Source organism: Oculina patagonica, chromosome 2 (genome assembly GCF_052425735.1).
Source record: "Oculina patagonica isolate OP01 chromosome 2, crgOcupat, whole genome shotgun sequence".
NCBI classification, from domain to species: Eukaryota; Metazoa; Cnidaria; class Anthozoa; order Scleractinia; family Oculinidae; genus Oculina; species Oculina patagonica.
The window spans coordinates 18779079-18795891 of NC_135759.1; the positions used below are offsets into that span (position 1 = coordinate 18779079).

The 16813-nt window shown below is 36.8% G+C and overlaps 1 protein-coding gene across 1 annotated transcript; it reads right to left on the reverse strand.

Moving 5' to 3' along the window:
* Nucleotides 1-1547: 1547 nt before the first annotated feature.
* Nucleotides 1548-16237, reverse strand: LOC144643375 (G protein-coupled receptor kinase 5-like). The gene is made up of 16 exons (XM_078502588.1): nt 16110-16237; nt 15863-15946; nt 15604-15719; nt 15380-15469; nt 12665-12810; nt 12032-12124; nt 10765-10828; nt 9948-10088; nt 9101-9291; nt 8183-8310; nt 7713-7801; nt 7038-7157; nt 6086-6223; nt 5081-5218; nt 4264-4392; nt 1548-2961 (listed from the first exon to the last, which is right to left on the reverse strand). The coding sequence occupies exons 1-16, from the start codon at nt 16159-16161 to the stop codon at nt 2953-2955; spliced, it is 1728 nt and encodes a 575-aa protein (XP_078358714.1). The 5' UTR covers nt 16162-16237; the 3' UTR covers nt 1548-2952.
* Nucleotides 16238-16813: the final 576 nt, after the last annotated feature.

Below are 16813 nucleotides of genomic sequence, written 5' to 3' on the forward strand. Positions count from 1 at the left end.
ATGCAATGTGTGGGGAGAGCTATGTGACTGTAGTGGCCTATTATTATAGACATGCAATGAGTACAGAGAGCAATGTCACTGTAGCCCTAAGCACACATTGTAGGCCTATCATACAAGCATTATAGGCATGCAATGTGTGCAGAGGGCTGTGAAGGGTGTAGCCCTCTGCAAACATCCAACAAAACACTCTGCAAGCATTGTGTGCCATTGATGATAGCCAATTTATTGTCATAATAATAATCTTTTATTAGGAAGCCTTCATTCACTATACAGTGGTTTTCAGAAAGGTCATGATTGTATAATTACAAGTAAAGGGAACAAAGTTGTGGTAACTTTCAACAGGATTTTTTGCTTGTTGAACAAGAACGGCAACTTTTCAAAACCATTGCATCACCAACAGTGAAAATTGCACATGTAGGTCAAATTGGTTTTTGAGTCAAATCAGAATTCCAACCTAGGTTAATTTCTTTCAACCTGAAAATAACACTCTTTTAAAAAATCACTTAAAACAATTACAATTTATTTATTGGGATTTCTGTTTAATGAATTCAAATTGTTTTGCTATTGAAAGAGTGCTATCTTCAGGTTGAAACAAATTAAGCTTGGTTGGAAACCAATTATTTGGCCAACAACAGCTATAATGTTCTAGGTCAAGCAGACATCACTTGTATACCATGCATGCAAGTAAAGCAAGAAAGCAGACACCTTTTCACCTTTTGTTCCAATAAAGTTTATTTATTTTTGTTACTTCAACCATCAATAACCCTTTCACTCCAGAGTTTAACCTCCAGGTAATTATTACACCCTTCTAAGTCTGTGACGTGACTATTTAAATGATAGCTCCTCGACAGTACTTACATGTGTGCTGTTTGAGATGAAATCTAGCTTTTTCAAGGTTGGAATTGGGGTGCTCTTAAGAGTGAAAAGGTTACAAGAGAAATCAAATTTTGGTTAGAATTTCATTAAATTCCAAGGGTACAGCAAGTTTCACAGTAAGCAAGGCTTCTCTTAGCCACATTACATGGATGAGATACTAACAGCAATTCAGGTTCTATAAAATGATACTACGCGGAAGAAGGAAAACACTACTACAGAGAAATTATAAACATTACATTATTGGAGTTTACAAAAATAAAACTGTACATAAAACATTTTTTTGTGGAACTGTACACTTTGAGCATATTAGACACCTCTTGATCAATATATTTAGACTGCAGTTTTGTTGCAGAATGTTGACGGAACTCAATCACTGTAATGAATATTTCATTGCGTAAAACACACATTGAGTTCATGTTTCAAACACAAACTGTTCTATACTGTCTCGATTAAGGATTTCATACTCATTGAAAACATCAAAGGAAAAATATACCCTAGTAACCATAAAATTGCTATTTACAAAGCAAATCAAAGTAAAATTCTGGTCAATGATTTTGTTCAAAATTTCCATCAAAAGGGCCACAGTCTAGCATACACATAAACTTGGCTTTACACGAACAACCAGCATTATTTAATGAAACAACATTGGTTGTTTTGCATACTTTAACTAATGATTTTTTGCCCTATGTTTCAGTTCTTGATTATATATTTATTATTAATAAATTAAATACCTCCTTCAATAATAGCGAAGTTAGTTAATGAACATGACAGCTGAACATACTACTGTTACCACACAAAACAATACCTATCATTAGATATTACTTTTTTTACACTTTATTCCCTACTGGCACTTTTTTCATTACCCTAAAGGCAGTACCTCTCCTTACTCTACAAAACAGAGAAAGGTTACTACACGGAAATTGTGAATTTTTTAATTTTGGGGTAAATGACCATTAAACTTTGATTGACACAAAAACTTGCTCAAATTAAAATAAGGGTTTGTTGAATTCAAGTAAAAACTCTGGCGATACTTGTAATGTTCTAGGGCATGTACTTTCCTCTACACTCACAGTTAAAGAGTAAAAAAGGCTCTGCTTTCAAGATGTTTTCTTGACATGTTTCCCATAGCTGAAACCTCTACATTGTGCTTGCTCAAGCTTTTGATTTTACAAGGTTAGATCTTCAAATATAGTATACAAATGAAGTATAATTTAAATGACCAAGGCAAAGCTTCCTGATCAGTTCATCATTTTGAAGGCAAATACAAAGGGTTAAATCAGTTGTAGAGCATGTTTCATTCAAATGAATACTATTGAAAAGCACTCTTTTTTTACAAAATGCAATTCAGAATTTTGTTGCAATGTATTTCTTTGGCAAATCTTGGCAATGAACAAGCAGGTTGAAAATGAAATTACATGGTTAGAGAGCTCAACAGGCTCATACTAGCTCAAGCCTGTTCTTGATATTCTCAAAATTATGATAAAAACAGATGAGATCGCCCTTTTGGTAGGTAAGGTTCCGAATTCTTTGGACTGCCTCGTTTAGAAAACTGCAATATGTACTAAAAATATGAAATTGAAGGATATCTCGAACACTAGAACAGTGAGTTTGTTTGGCCACAAGAATCACCTGACCAAGTATTGAAATCAAAATCCAAACTCTCCCATAAATAATCACGAAAATCCATTAAATCAATAAGGAGAATTTTAATTGTAATCACTGTATAAGAAACGGTTGAGCAACCACAACCAGCCATGGTTCAATTTTGTAGACTGCAGTCTAATAAAATAAAGGTGACATTTCCATGGCAACAGTCGCATTCTCACGACACATAAAAAAGGTTAAAAAAGTCAATCATTAACTTTTCAATACATTTTCAACAATCCCAAAACAACTGTTGCGCACCACTAAAATATTCAAACTTTTTTTCATAGAAGCCCCTCTGAAGGTGCACAATTTGTCTGTACATCAAAACGACTAGCTAGTGAATACACTTTGAGTACTATTCTGTCTGAGTAAATTTAGAAATAATATTTTTATAACCTTCTATTTGTACAAAGGAGTCTGTTCTTGAATTTATTCGTCCTGTAAATAAAAATAAGAAGCTGTCAAAAATGATACAAGCAATAAACAGTCATCACAGTACAGTACACATACCAAGCTCAAGATCTATCAAAGCTGTGTCCTGTCTACCCTTTTGTATGGGTCAGAATGTTGGCGAATGTTAGAAAGTGATCTAGAGAAGCTGTCAACCTTCCATACCAAAAGTCTGCGAAAAATACTTCGCATCTTCTGGCCTCAAACAATTTCCAACAAGGATCTACTTTTGCGGTGCAAACAGGAGGACATGGGTACTATTATTATATGCTACGGCGCTGGAGGTGGATTGGTCATGTCATCCGAAAGGAAAACGAATCCATCACATAGACAGCACTATACTGGACACCCGAAGGAAAGCGCAAGCGTGGCAGGCCCAAGAATACATGGCGACGTACAGTAGAGACAGAATTGAGGGGCTTAAACCAAAGCGGGAACACCATCCAACAGCTGGCCAAAGACAGACAGCAGTGGAGGACCTTTGTTGCTGCCCTACGTGCCAGTGGGCACAATGGGCGGTGAGTGAGTGAGTGAATAAACAGTAGGGCAACTTGGCTCTCAGACATTGGGGAATAAAGAAAAAGAAATCACACTGAAGTTGAGTGAGTTTTATTCTCCTAAGCCCAGAAGCCAAATATATCGTAAATGATGCATTAAGCTTAAATCAAAGTGGCTGTGAGCCACTGAACTCGGAAAATAAATTATGAAACAAGAATGTAAAACCACAATCTTTAACGTACAACGATTTGCCAAAAGAAATCATTTTAAACTTTCAACAGTTCAGTTCAGATCTGTGCAGTTGAGTGTTCTGACCTGAATGAAGCGACTTTTTGTCATCTTACATCTTGGTGTTTAGCACTGGACACCATCTTGGAAAATTATGTTCAACTTGATTTCTCGTGTTCAAGCAAGATTTGAGTCTGAACGTTTTCTGCGCATGCGTTAGCCCATACATCCGTGAGCTTTGAAAGATTGCACCATAAGGAGAGCAGGAGGTTTTCAGAAACAAATATATTGCCTTTGTGTACTTCATTTAAAGTAACTTAGATGTACTACAAGTTTTACAAGTGCCAGGCACATTAATGTGCACTCCCCCCACCCCCCTCTACCCACTTCACAAGACAGGAATCGAGTGATATTGGCCCACTCATCACCAAACTCGAAATTGCACTCCCCCCACCCCCCTCTACCCACTTCACAAGACAGAAATCGAGTGATATTGGCCCACTCATCACCAAACTCGAAATTTTCCAAGTAAAAAGAGTGTAATAAAAAGTAGGATATACTGACCGATCCTGAACAACAAGCCATTCCTCTTTTTTTGGGAGGTTCTGGAGGAGCGTCCCCTACAAGATCAGCTGAAGGTGTTCCATTTTCACCAAATAAATTGAGTTCTGTAAAACACTCCATCTCAATCATCTGTGCATAGATAACATCAAACAAATTTTGTTGGTCACATGTATTATTTCAGTTTATGTCACTGGGAGGAGTTCAGCAATCTTATCAAACCTGAGAGGCGGTGTTTCATTGGAATGTCCAGACAGTGAGAAAAGAGAAAATACAGTTGAATCTCAATAACTCAAACCTTTTTTGATTTCCTTTGAAGGTTCGAGTTATCGGGATTCAACTGTATGACATGACACAGAGTATTTTTGACCAACTTCGAGGTGTTTGGATAACTGATGAAATACTGTCCCAAGTGTTTGATATGTCTTCTCAATCACAATTGAAACAAAAACTACAAAGTAGGCGGAGAATTAAAATCTATGATAATTAAGACCGGGTATCCAAACCTGCTTCACGGTTATGATTTTCTTTGTTTCAACTTGATGAATTATTAACGCGTTTGAGAAGTTGATAGCATGTTTTCAAGATTTATGGTGCTGACACAAGAGAAGACATGTTATTTAAGACAAAACTACCGTACAACATGCACACATACAAGAAGTTGTAGCAGGGATGTGTTACAGTGACACAATCTATCATGCCACAATGGGGCGTGTGGCTGTTATAATATGTCATTGTGACGTGTCTCTGAAACATGTCTCTGGTGTCAGCACCCTTACGATGGTTTGGTTCAAAGTTCTTCAAGTTAAGCCAAAGTTACCTCAGACTGCCAAGGGATCGAAACTGATCCACTAGAAAATTTCCTATAAAATTCGTCGTCACTTTCATCCAAGCGAACACCCTTCACAGAAGAGAACTGTTCGATGTCTAACACATCTTTGCAGTACACTGCTCTGGGCTGTGAATCAAGAGCAAACAAAATATCAGCTGCTGATATCAAATTAAATGTAATTAAAATTTTGTGATAATTTTAATTACCGGTAACATAAATTACTATTTTGCTGACACAACTAGAGAACTGGGTGCGAGTGTGAGGCAAGGCCAGAAACAAACATTTTTAATAAGTGAGACATACAGTATGTCCTCCCAGACCACTGTTTTCCTTAGACCATGCAATTCACTTCATCTAGAGCTGGCAGAGCAAAAAGATGAAAAATTACACTAGTCTTATCTTCAGTCATTTTTGTACATATCAGTGCACTGGTCTGGGAAAAACAAATTAAATAACATCATCCTTACATATACCTGCCAACTTTTCCTGGGTCAAAGGCATGAGATTTTTTATCCTAAAAGAGCCAGGATTTCCAAAGACGATACAACCATGTCTGAAGATTTCCAAAGAAGTCTAAAGTATTCTGAAGACGTTCCAAACATATCCCGGTTTCAGTCCCAGGGCATGTTTTGCTTAACACAACGTTGTTCCAAACCCATTTCTTGTCAAAACTCCGAGATTTTTGAAAGTATTGTCATTAACTCACTTTACATGGAGTTTTCATTTAGACTCGCATTAGTTTGAGTTTTCATTTTTTTTGGAAAGTGTGTCAGTTATGGTTGAAATAACTCACATTTTGCAACTAGGCGTGACAAAATTAATTGGTTCGTAAGCGTGAGTTGGCGTGAGATCGAAGTTTTGAACTCGCAGGCATGAGAGTTGGCAGGTATAGTAACATTTGTTTTCTAAAATTTTTGTTGCACAATGTCTGATTCGTCACTATTTCTGCAAGAGACCTTTCATCAGAACTGAAATGAGCAAGGAAGAACTTACATCAGGTACAAAGGGAGGTTTGAACAATCCAGCTTCCAGTTGAGGCCAGTTAATGTTTCTAAAGAAAATATGTTTCTTTATTTCTTCTCCACCTGTGTCACTGCAACCTAGTCTGTTATTTACTTCTTTTTGAAGAGCCTGGGAAAAAGCATTCAATGAATACCTGCAGTCGAACACTTACAAACATTGTATACATTGATTTGCGGATAATAATCGATCAACATGTATTTAACTGTTACTTTAACCAAACTCTATCAACAGTGAGACACAAAGAAATGTTGTTATGACTTGATGCTTGTTACAACTTTTGATCTTCAAACCTTACATGTTAAACTCCTAATTTTTTTTATGAAAAATTTACAGTAGATTCAGGTTGTGTGTTTAATGGTCTCAGTTGTCACGTTCTTTGTTACCGTTGATTGGTTGCGTCGCGAGGCAAAATGACAGATGTTGCTAGGTGGGAATGACAATAGTATTCTGTCTGGGAAAAAGAAGGTTGTCACTTTTTCCCAGACAGAACGTTGTCTCCTGCCTAGCAACGTCTGCCATTTTGCCGCGCAATTGTAATCAATCAACTGTGACAACAAACGTGACAACTGAGACCGTTAAACGCTCAACCTAAATCTGCTGTAACTTTTCCAAAGATCACTCATTCAAGTTAAGGAGTATGAATTTAAATACTTTTAATAATGGACAAATGGCCCCTAATTGGAATATAAAGTTAATGCTGATCTAGAAGGAGTGCAGTAGTGAGTGTAGACAAAATGTCTTGAGTCCTAAGAGGCTAAATATTTCTCTTAGGCCCTCTTCTTTGATGTGAAAATTAAGGTTCAAAGGATCAGCCATAACATCGTGCCATACAGTATGCAACATTTATGGCCTTGAGTTAGCGTAACAGCTGTATCCTGTGTTGTATAAGCATAACAATCCCAGCTGGTTTAACTTAGCTCACCTGACTGCATATTAGTCTTGCTGAAGAACTGAATTTGTCTGAGTACACCTCCTGATCCTCCTTGACTCTCCGTTCCACCTCGTCCCTCTTCACCTTCTCTTTCCTCGCTCTAAATGGAGACTGCAAATCAAACAAAATAAAACAGTCAAATTATTACGAATTTAACAAATAGTATTAGATTAAATGAACAATGTGATGTGATGTGATGTTAATTGAAGAAGGCATCAGCATAGCTCACAACAGTGTGTAATCTTGTTTGGTACATGCACAGGGTTCAAGCTAAGTTTTTTAGGCAAGATGTCAAAAAGGAATTCCAATGGGTCGAATTCTTACTGTCCCCATTAAGTCATTAGAAGTTTCTGCTGAATTTGTCAGATTTTTCACCTGAGGCCCCTCTCTCATGTAGAACACTGCATACAATAACCTATGTACAGCATTATTTCAAACAAGTTTGATTTTTGTTTCCCTTTGTTTCAGATTATGACAACGAATTTGAGACTACGAAAAATAAAAATCAAACTGGTTTGAAAAATGTTAAACCAAAGATAGATTTAAACCACAACAAGTACACTACAAACTTAGAAAAACTCTTCAATCACATGCTGGTGATTCCGACAAAGCAGAGCACCTAATAAGAAGCACTGATCGAGATATGGTTTGTTTACTGTAACTAACCTTCCCTTGAATCATCTCATATATGAGACAACCTAGACCCCACCAGTCTGGTGAAAATGTATAGCGTTCATTTTTTACAACTTCAGGGGCTGCAAGACAAAATGAACAAATTAGAATGTTGAATGAGTCTCATGATCAACATTTTTCTGTTGGGGTGAGGGCATTTTTTGGCATATTGTTCTGAATAGGTGCTTTCAATATAAAGTTCCAACCCTGCCTAACTGTGGCCCTTCAAATAAAACCTGTTTACTTCTATGTATGAACTTGTGAGGCGATTCGTTTTATCATCTCTCCAGTCAATAACAGTTTTGAAAAAAATATTTTATAGGGTACAATTTCCATGGTAAATTATCAACCTACAGTTGACAAGGCAAATTAACTGCAGTACATGTAATAAGTTTAAATTAAACACAGTTAACATTTTGAGTGTTGGACCTTAGTCAGACAGTAATATTATTAATATCACCTACCCATGTAACCTATTGTTCCTACTCTCCCTCGTATTGTCTCTCCATTTTTAATTTGAACAGCTAAACCAAGATCTGAGATTCTGACATGACCATAATCATCTAAAAGAAGATTTTCTGGTTTCATATCTCTACAAGGAAGTGAACACAATACAGCATCACTGGTTTGAATGATAAAATAAAAATGCTGATACTTAATCCATGCCAACAATTTTTTAAACCTCCCAATATCTTGAACTTGTTTCAGTTACGGTAGTCAAAAACTGCAATTTTACCCTCATGTTTTAAACTCCCCAAATTTTTGAACCAACTTTTGCTTCGCAAGAGGTTAGAGATATTGGGATTAAAATTTCAGTGTAACAGGCCAGGAGAATTTAGGAAAAGTGATATTCTTAGCAAAATATAAATTCTGATTTTAAAAACGAAAACAATATTTTTTAAGATGTGTTTCTCGGATAAGGATGATAAAACCTGGGCCCTGTCTCCTGCATCTTCAGTGTTATGGTCAGCAGGGGACGTAAAAGAACCCACACACTTATTGTAAAGGGTAGGGCATGGAGTTCCCGGTGTTGTGGTCTGGTCTTTGCCCGTTGTACTGTGCTTACTGTGAAATGCTCGGAGATATTAGCTATATAAGCTACTCTTCAAATCCGAGGGTAAACAAAGTGATGATGATGATGAAGAAAGTGCAGTTAGGTCTGTAAATTTTGATGCTCTAGTAACAGCTCATCAACCCGCCATTTGGTCAGCATGAAAATAATTTTTTTTTTAAATTCTAAACGTTCTTTAATTTGGGGACATCCAGACAGAGCTATTTTTTCTGGTTTCTCTGGAATCAAGTAAACTGTCCATAAGGAGAGGTTAACAGTATATTATTCTGTTTTGCATATTATATAGTTCAGTAAACTTTTTTGGCAATACCTGTAAACTATTCTCTTTGAATGTAAATGAATTAATCCTAACATGACTTCTGCAGCATAAAATACAGCTCTTTCTTCTTCAAAACCAGGATTACCCATGTTGTGAACATGAAACTTGAGATCACCACCATTCATTAGAGTTAAAACCATACAGAGTGCATCTTTGGTCTCATAAGCATATGCTAGACTGACCTGCAAAGAAAAGGCAACCAATTGATTAGAAACACCAATTACTGACACTGTACACAATATTTAATATTTTCAACATGTAGATGTAATGTATACAAAACAATAACCAAAAGGTCAGAATATAATGCAATTACATGTATATACTGTATAATTTGTATTTTCTTGATTGAACTCGGCCTTGTAGACAGGACATATAGTTTTATTGTTATAGCATTTTTAGTTGAGCCTGGCAATATTCATGCAGGGCCAGTGTTTAATCAAACACACATGGTTACTGGTAGTTCTTACGCTTGTTGACTGGTGTTGTATTGTGATCTCTAACTTGCACATCTAAGAATTTCAGTTCAATATCCAATCAGTTTGGAATGGACTGACTGCTACATAATAACAAGAGATTTTCCAATAGCAAAGATAATGAAGTCATGCCCCCATCAAAGACGTATGAAAGTAGCATTTATAAATTACCATAAATATAGTAAATAATAGTCAGGAACAGAGTGCAAAGAAAGTCTTGTGTCATAGCTGGGGACAAGTGGATTTTGATGTCAAATAAACTAAAGGCAAGTAACATCTTTGTCTTCTTAGTCAGCAACTTGTTCAAAAAGTAACCTGGAAAATATATTTTCTTTGCACCCTGAGTCATCCCTGTATGCACCCACCACAAATCTGCTGTCAATTTTTTCTAAGAGCTGTTTCTCATTTAATGCCATGGCCTCTCCTTTTCTTCTCTTTATTCGTTTCTTCTCTAGCTTTTTCATTGCGTACATTTTCCCACTGATTTTGCTTTGACATGCACAGACCTGCAATCAAAATAAATTCCATTGCCTTCAGTAACATGAACTAGAGAAGTGCACAGAGAAGCATGATACACAGCTGAGTGCTTGTCATACTCCTCGAATGTTCTTAAAAATTCACAACCTCAACTCAAGAAGCGAATGATCAAGCTAGCCAGCAAATTTCAAAGGAAACTGTGACTTCTAATAACATGGGTCTGGAATTAATCACATGTAAAGACCAACAAATTCCCACTAACATAAGGACGGTGCTCTAATATTTTTGGTTAATGTAGCCCCATTAGGCCACCATGCTTCACCATGCAAACAGCCCTTCTTTGCAGGCTGGAACCAACGCATACATGTTTATTGTTATACTAATAATGAAAAAGTTAAACCTCAGAATGATATAAGGGAACATCTTGATAATGAAACCCACTGTTTGTTATATCTGCCGTGGTTTAATTTTAACCCTGGTTTAAAATTTTTCAAACTAGTTTGAATTTTTATTTTCTAGTGTCTCATATTCATGATCATAATGGGAAATAAAAATCAATCTGGTTTAAAAAATTTAAACCAGAGATAAAATTAAACCACAACATATCCTACATGTATTAGTTACATAATTGATATTAATAATGAGGCACATTTTCCTAACAGGTTTGTTTAACTTGGGTCATACTTTAAATACAAGTCTATTCACCTCTCCAAATCCACCTTTCCCTAGCACTCTGTAGTGACGAAATGTCTTCTTTGTTACAGGTTGTCTGTAGGAAAATAACAAAGCCCAGTTTTAGAACAAGGCTACCAAAACTTTCCTCAGAAATAACCTATTATTCTGTTCTTTTGTTTCCATAAAACAAACCTCTGAAAAGTCACCTAATATATACACCTGAATTTTTTAATAAATTATTCTTGGCACCCCTACTTACCACCCACAAAAAGACAATCCAAGATCATTGACAAGGTAGATAAAGGTGTTTATGGGTTTTTACAAAGGGATATGTTGTGGTTTAATTTTGTTTTTGGTTTAAAATTTTTCAAACCAGTTTGGTTTTTATTTTTCATTGTCTCCTATTCATTATCATAATCAGAAACAAAGGGAAATAAAAATCAAACTGGTTTGAAAAATTTTAAACCAAAGATAAAATTAAACCACAACAGATATATTGTATCCATGTGATATAACTAACAGCTATAGTTTATAAAATTTCTGATAAACACAATCTATCGTATGGCTATCATATTGACAAAGAGATTTGGGAGCCATCTGTTGGCGATAAACTTGTTGCATGAAGAGAGTTTTGAAATCATCTGACAAATTTGCCATCAAAGTGCTAAATAGGGAAGAAACGGGCCATCTACCACGCAAATACTCAAACTTGCAAAAGCAATGATCAGTACTCTCTTGTATTGTAGTTTTATGTAATATTAATTTACATATTTTTGCCAATTCACGAAAACCTACGGCACCTTCTTCAAATGTTCCCGCAAATAAGCCACCCCCCCCCCCCCCCGCTTGATTCCGAAAATTTTGGGGGAAAAGGTGCGGCTTATCCACAGGTGTTTCCGGTACAGGGCTGCAAATAATTTTTTTCACTTTAAAGGACATATGTCCTACTAAGACACCATCTTGGTCGGACAAAACAAAATTGTGGAAAAAACAGATTTTTATTCATCGTTGCCATAAAATGATTTACAATCAAAAAATTGTCCAGACATCATGTCCGACCACACTTGGGATTTTGTCGGACATGAGGAAATTTTGGCCGGCCAATGTCCAATGACCGACTGTTATATGCAGCCATGCGGTAAATTATGCTTATTAAGATGAGATTTCCAAACGACCACTAGAGTTATGGTTTGATGAATTATTTATAATTTGAGAAGATGTATCACATTTCCTAACAAGCAGAAAGTTACTGTGCTGATTTATACAGCCTGATACAAACTATATGGTGAGTAAGTACCTTTCAAGCCACTTCCACTGAAGGTATCTAGAGAAGTACATAGTTTGTTGATAATCTTCAAAAGGCTTTTCCCCTAAGAAATCTTTGACTTCCCTAGGAGAAAAATTGAAAAGACAGGATTAGGTATTACTGCTTCTGAAATTACAGAGTAGTTGCAACATCTTCATCATTTACAGCGCAATCCCAATTTCTTAAGCCCTTTATTTCTAAAACCTCCTGACAGCTCAAACCAAAAGTTGTTTCCCTTCCTAGGTTAAACACTGCAATTTTACTCTCGATTTCTCAAGCACCCCAGTTTCTTGAAGCGATTTTCGTTTCTCTAAGAGGTTCCAGGAATTAGGATTCCACCGTATGTTGCCACATGCCTATCGGCAGGGGTATTTTGCAGTATGCAGAATGATGCCCTAACCAATAAATAAAAGCTAACCGCGAGCAAACTGGAGTGAAAGCTAACTGCAAGCAAACCACCCGCTGACCATCATTCTTTGTTCTGCGTTCTGAATTTCTTCACTCCAGTTTGCTTGCAGTTAGCTTTATTTATAGGTTAGGACATCATTCTGTGTTCTGGCTATCCAAGAGGCAGAAATTTTTAATACTAAAAGGTTTTACAATACATTTTATTACAATTATTACCTGACAGCGTCCTTGAAGGTTTCCATAGAAAATTCTTCATCGGCAGATTTGGCCACTGCATTTATTGTCTTTTCTGCTGTGTCATCCATTACACCAGCCACTCTTAGCTGCCTTGTGGGACTGACTGTATCTGCATCCTCAAACTGCTACATAAAAGAAAACAAAAAGAAATGTTAAATCTACAAAGTTACATACATGTCCAACACACACACTGCAACTCCCCATAAAGGGATGCTAGTCTATCCCCATTTACCCCCTCCCCAATCCCCCAACACTTATTTGATGGGGATGGGGAGTGAGGGGCAAGTTGCTCCTAGATGGATAGAGGCATAATTTGTGAGAATGAGGTGTCTCAGTGTCACAATGACCCAGGCCAGTGCTTGGACCTGAACTACTCAATTTAGAGTTAAATGTGCCAACCAACAGGCTGGGTACAAAGCACAAATATTAATCTGCTGTATGGTCACCTACTTCTTACCAACTTTTCACTTGTGTTAATAACATTTAGAAGGACATCCAGGTGCCCTAAGAATGTTGTATTCCCAGGTCACCCTGAGCTTTTCACCCATAGTAGCATTCAAAGACCTGATAGCCCACTAATGGTTTGACCTTTTAGGTGTGAAGCTCAAAATGTACATTCCCCCTACTGATAACTATGTATTTTCTTGATATCAGTTTAGAGAATCTGCTGACCAGTACATAACGAGACCCCTTGTTGCTAAGGACTGGTTTAGAGAATCTGTTGGTACATGCCAAGGTCTGGTTTACACTTTTACAGTCAAAAGCACAATCTTGAGTCCCCACAAACATTAATACAAAATAGCTATCAGAAGCATAAAAATCAGAATGTTCTGATCCTACTATGCTTCTGATACTTCTTGATTTACAGGGTTTATCTGTTCTTCCAACTATGACTGTGACTCTAATGCTAGTGTAAAACCAGTCTGTTCCAGAATCTGGATTTCAGTTCTTGCAATTATTAGCCATCCAGCTTATATAAATTATTGAACAGATTTCACCTTTACTGCACCAGTAATTAACATAATTAAGTTTGATATCTATCCTCCATAGACCAAAATTCTGTAATTTTCAACTTTATCTTATCAATATCTTGCTCGCTTTTAAATATTTTTGAAACCAATTTTCTCGGTTTTATGACAACTAAAGTTTCATAGCTTATTAAAAAGGACTTTACATTTTGTGAAAATGAAATTACTAAGCCCGTCAGGTGGGCCAAAAGATAAACACAATTTAATCATAGGAAATGCTTCTTGCATAATTATTGAAATTTTTTCAATACAAAATACATTAATTTAGATCTTGCATACAACTGGCTGCTGTAATATACGATACAATGTATTTGAACTTCATTAGATTGTCCTAGAATGACTTTCCATCAATTTATCACTTAATTTTGCCCTCTGAATGTAATTACATCTTCTGAAAATATAATTATGCAAGTGACAGTTTAATTCACATTGCACTTTCATTTTGTGACAGTGAAAAGAAGTTGTTCTCAAAAACCACAGATATGTTACAGATTGCTTCATGATTCCCTGTCTAAACATTTATTTATTGATAAGGGGCGACATGTTGTAGTTCTTGCAATAAATTATTGGTAATAACAATTTGTCTGTTTATCTGGACCGACCCATAGACATGCAATCTTTTAACAAAGCAGTTGCAGCTGCAAGCATAACTTTGTCACTTTTATTCTTTGCATGCTGACCAAATTATAAATATTCAAAAGATTTGTACTTGTAAGACCTGGTAATTAGCTGGATCTTCTCAAGACAAAAAGCTCGTTATATTTTCTTGTAAATACGTACACATGTAGGATCTAGGAAGTAAACAATTCGAACTATCACACGATACAGCAAGCTGTATAGAAAACACTCGTAAACTACTCAAACACTTGATCCCTCATTCATCAAGGCAAAATTTATTTCATAACAAGGGTATATAACGATTATTTTCTGAGGCAACCGGTCCGAGATCGCTTTCAATACGGTTTCTAAGGGATTTCCAAGATGTAAACATCATGCTTACCAATATCAGGTACAGATAAAAGAAGGAAAATCTTCCATTTATAAAAGCAAACATAAAAATCTTTATGAAACGTATCGCAGGTAAGCCTGCTATATGCCGAAAACTACAAATCGTAGCTCATTATGATTATCATTATATCTACTGAGATTTTACAACCTTCATAACACAGTGGGGTGTGAGGAAATTGAATCAAATCAGAACGGCCAAGAGTAGAGGGGGAACTGTCATTCCAATAAGGTTTCAATATTTATAAATTAAATCATTGTTTATACATTTCAGACGAAAGGATCCAGACGCGAACCCATTCCAGATGCTATCATATCGAGAAGAACGCAACACACTGAAATTTGACTAGTGTGACCTTAAATTATAAATGATGTTTTATATTATCGCACAAGAAGTACCATAAGTCAACTTGGAATTCCACTCATTTGCTTTTGCCCCTCAATAAGTAATTCAATTCGGCGATCAGAGATGCAATAAATTTTTATCGAGTGCCTTCGAAACGGTGGGTTTACCAGACATGCGAGTTGGACGTAAACAATTCTACGCGTAGTTTCGTGATCGCTTTTGGCACCGTTAACGGTTGGAATCGGTTGGAATGGGAAAATAATTTTGCCCGAATGAATTAAAGAAGAAAAAACGTCCTTAGTTACGTTCGCTTACCGGGGCATGTTGAGGTTGAGGAAGATGCTTGCGTACAAGCTCGCGTGCCAGACCAGGCTTTTTTGATGCTTCTGCTTTGTCGAATGCGTCCTAATTTAAGAACAAGAGAGAACAACAATGATTCGTTTATCGAAGCTTCCGTAGTATAATTGAGAGTGTCCGTGAATTACGCAAGGCTGTCCATACAAGCGAGGTGTATAATCAAGAGGTGAGATTTTACTTACCACTTCATCGAGGAAGTCGATGGCCTGCTGTAGTTGAGGATTGCTCACACAAAACAGTCGAAATAACTCTCTTCCAATCGGTTCTTTTTCGCAAATTCTGTCATACGTGAGAAGAACTGTACGAAAAGAACACACAATAAGTCACCGCAATGAAATTGTACGCGGTATAAGCCAGAATACTCAAACTATCGGCAAGCGAGCAGCTACAAACGAAAGCCTGCATTCTACCATCACAAGGTCATACAACAGGCGAGCTTACGGTCGTTTTTTAGATGCGCAGATATCGTATGATGCGGAAACTTCAGCAGTTCTTTCCATTTCTTACTTCTGCCTTTAGTTTTACCTGCAATAGAGAGGAACAAGTTGAAAAAACGCAGAGATAGAGTCGCTTAGTGACAGTACTCTTCGAGTTCGCGAGCCTGTCGAGAAGCGAACAACCACAACGTTACGCGCTGTCGATCGCAGGAAAATACGCCATTTTCTACGAAACCCAACCCGATACTCACTTTCCCTAGCTTTTAAATAAACAGTGTTTGCTACAATATTCTCTAGTTCCATAACTTGCGCCAAATCATGGGAAATAAGATGGATTGTAGGAAACCACCCACAGTAATATGGCTGTCATGGCCCGAAAGACAACGGAGGCATGTGATTGGTCGATTTGTTTTTTTAATCAGGGTCTAGCCTTCCTTGACCGCAGCGCTCGCCCGGTTGGAGCACAACGAAGATAAAACTGTAATGAATTAAATTTAACTGTACCAGTTTTCGCGAGCTCGTCTGAAGTATCATGCAGGGTATTTTGACAACAAAATCCGAGTTAAATCGCCAAAATCCTTGAAGGCCCAAAACAGAGATGGCACGGTCGAATGACCCCCCCTTGACGACAAAGGTTTTATATTGACGTCATTATTGAAATAACCTGATAACAAATCTATGGTCCGTGGTTGAAATCGATCTACTCTTTTTCCGTTGAAATAATGCGAGATTAATGAAGCAAATTGCGAGAAAGAACAACTTATAAAAGGCGATTCTGGTTGTGTTACACAAACAGGAAAAAAGGAAATATAACTGTTATTGTTTTGTAAGCTAATCCTGAAACCAATTTGTAAAAGAATGAAAAGACAAAGCTTAACAAAAAGTGGGATATCAACAATCTTCATACAGCTAATTGTTTCAAGCCGACGTCAATTTGCCAAAAATTAAGTTTTTA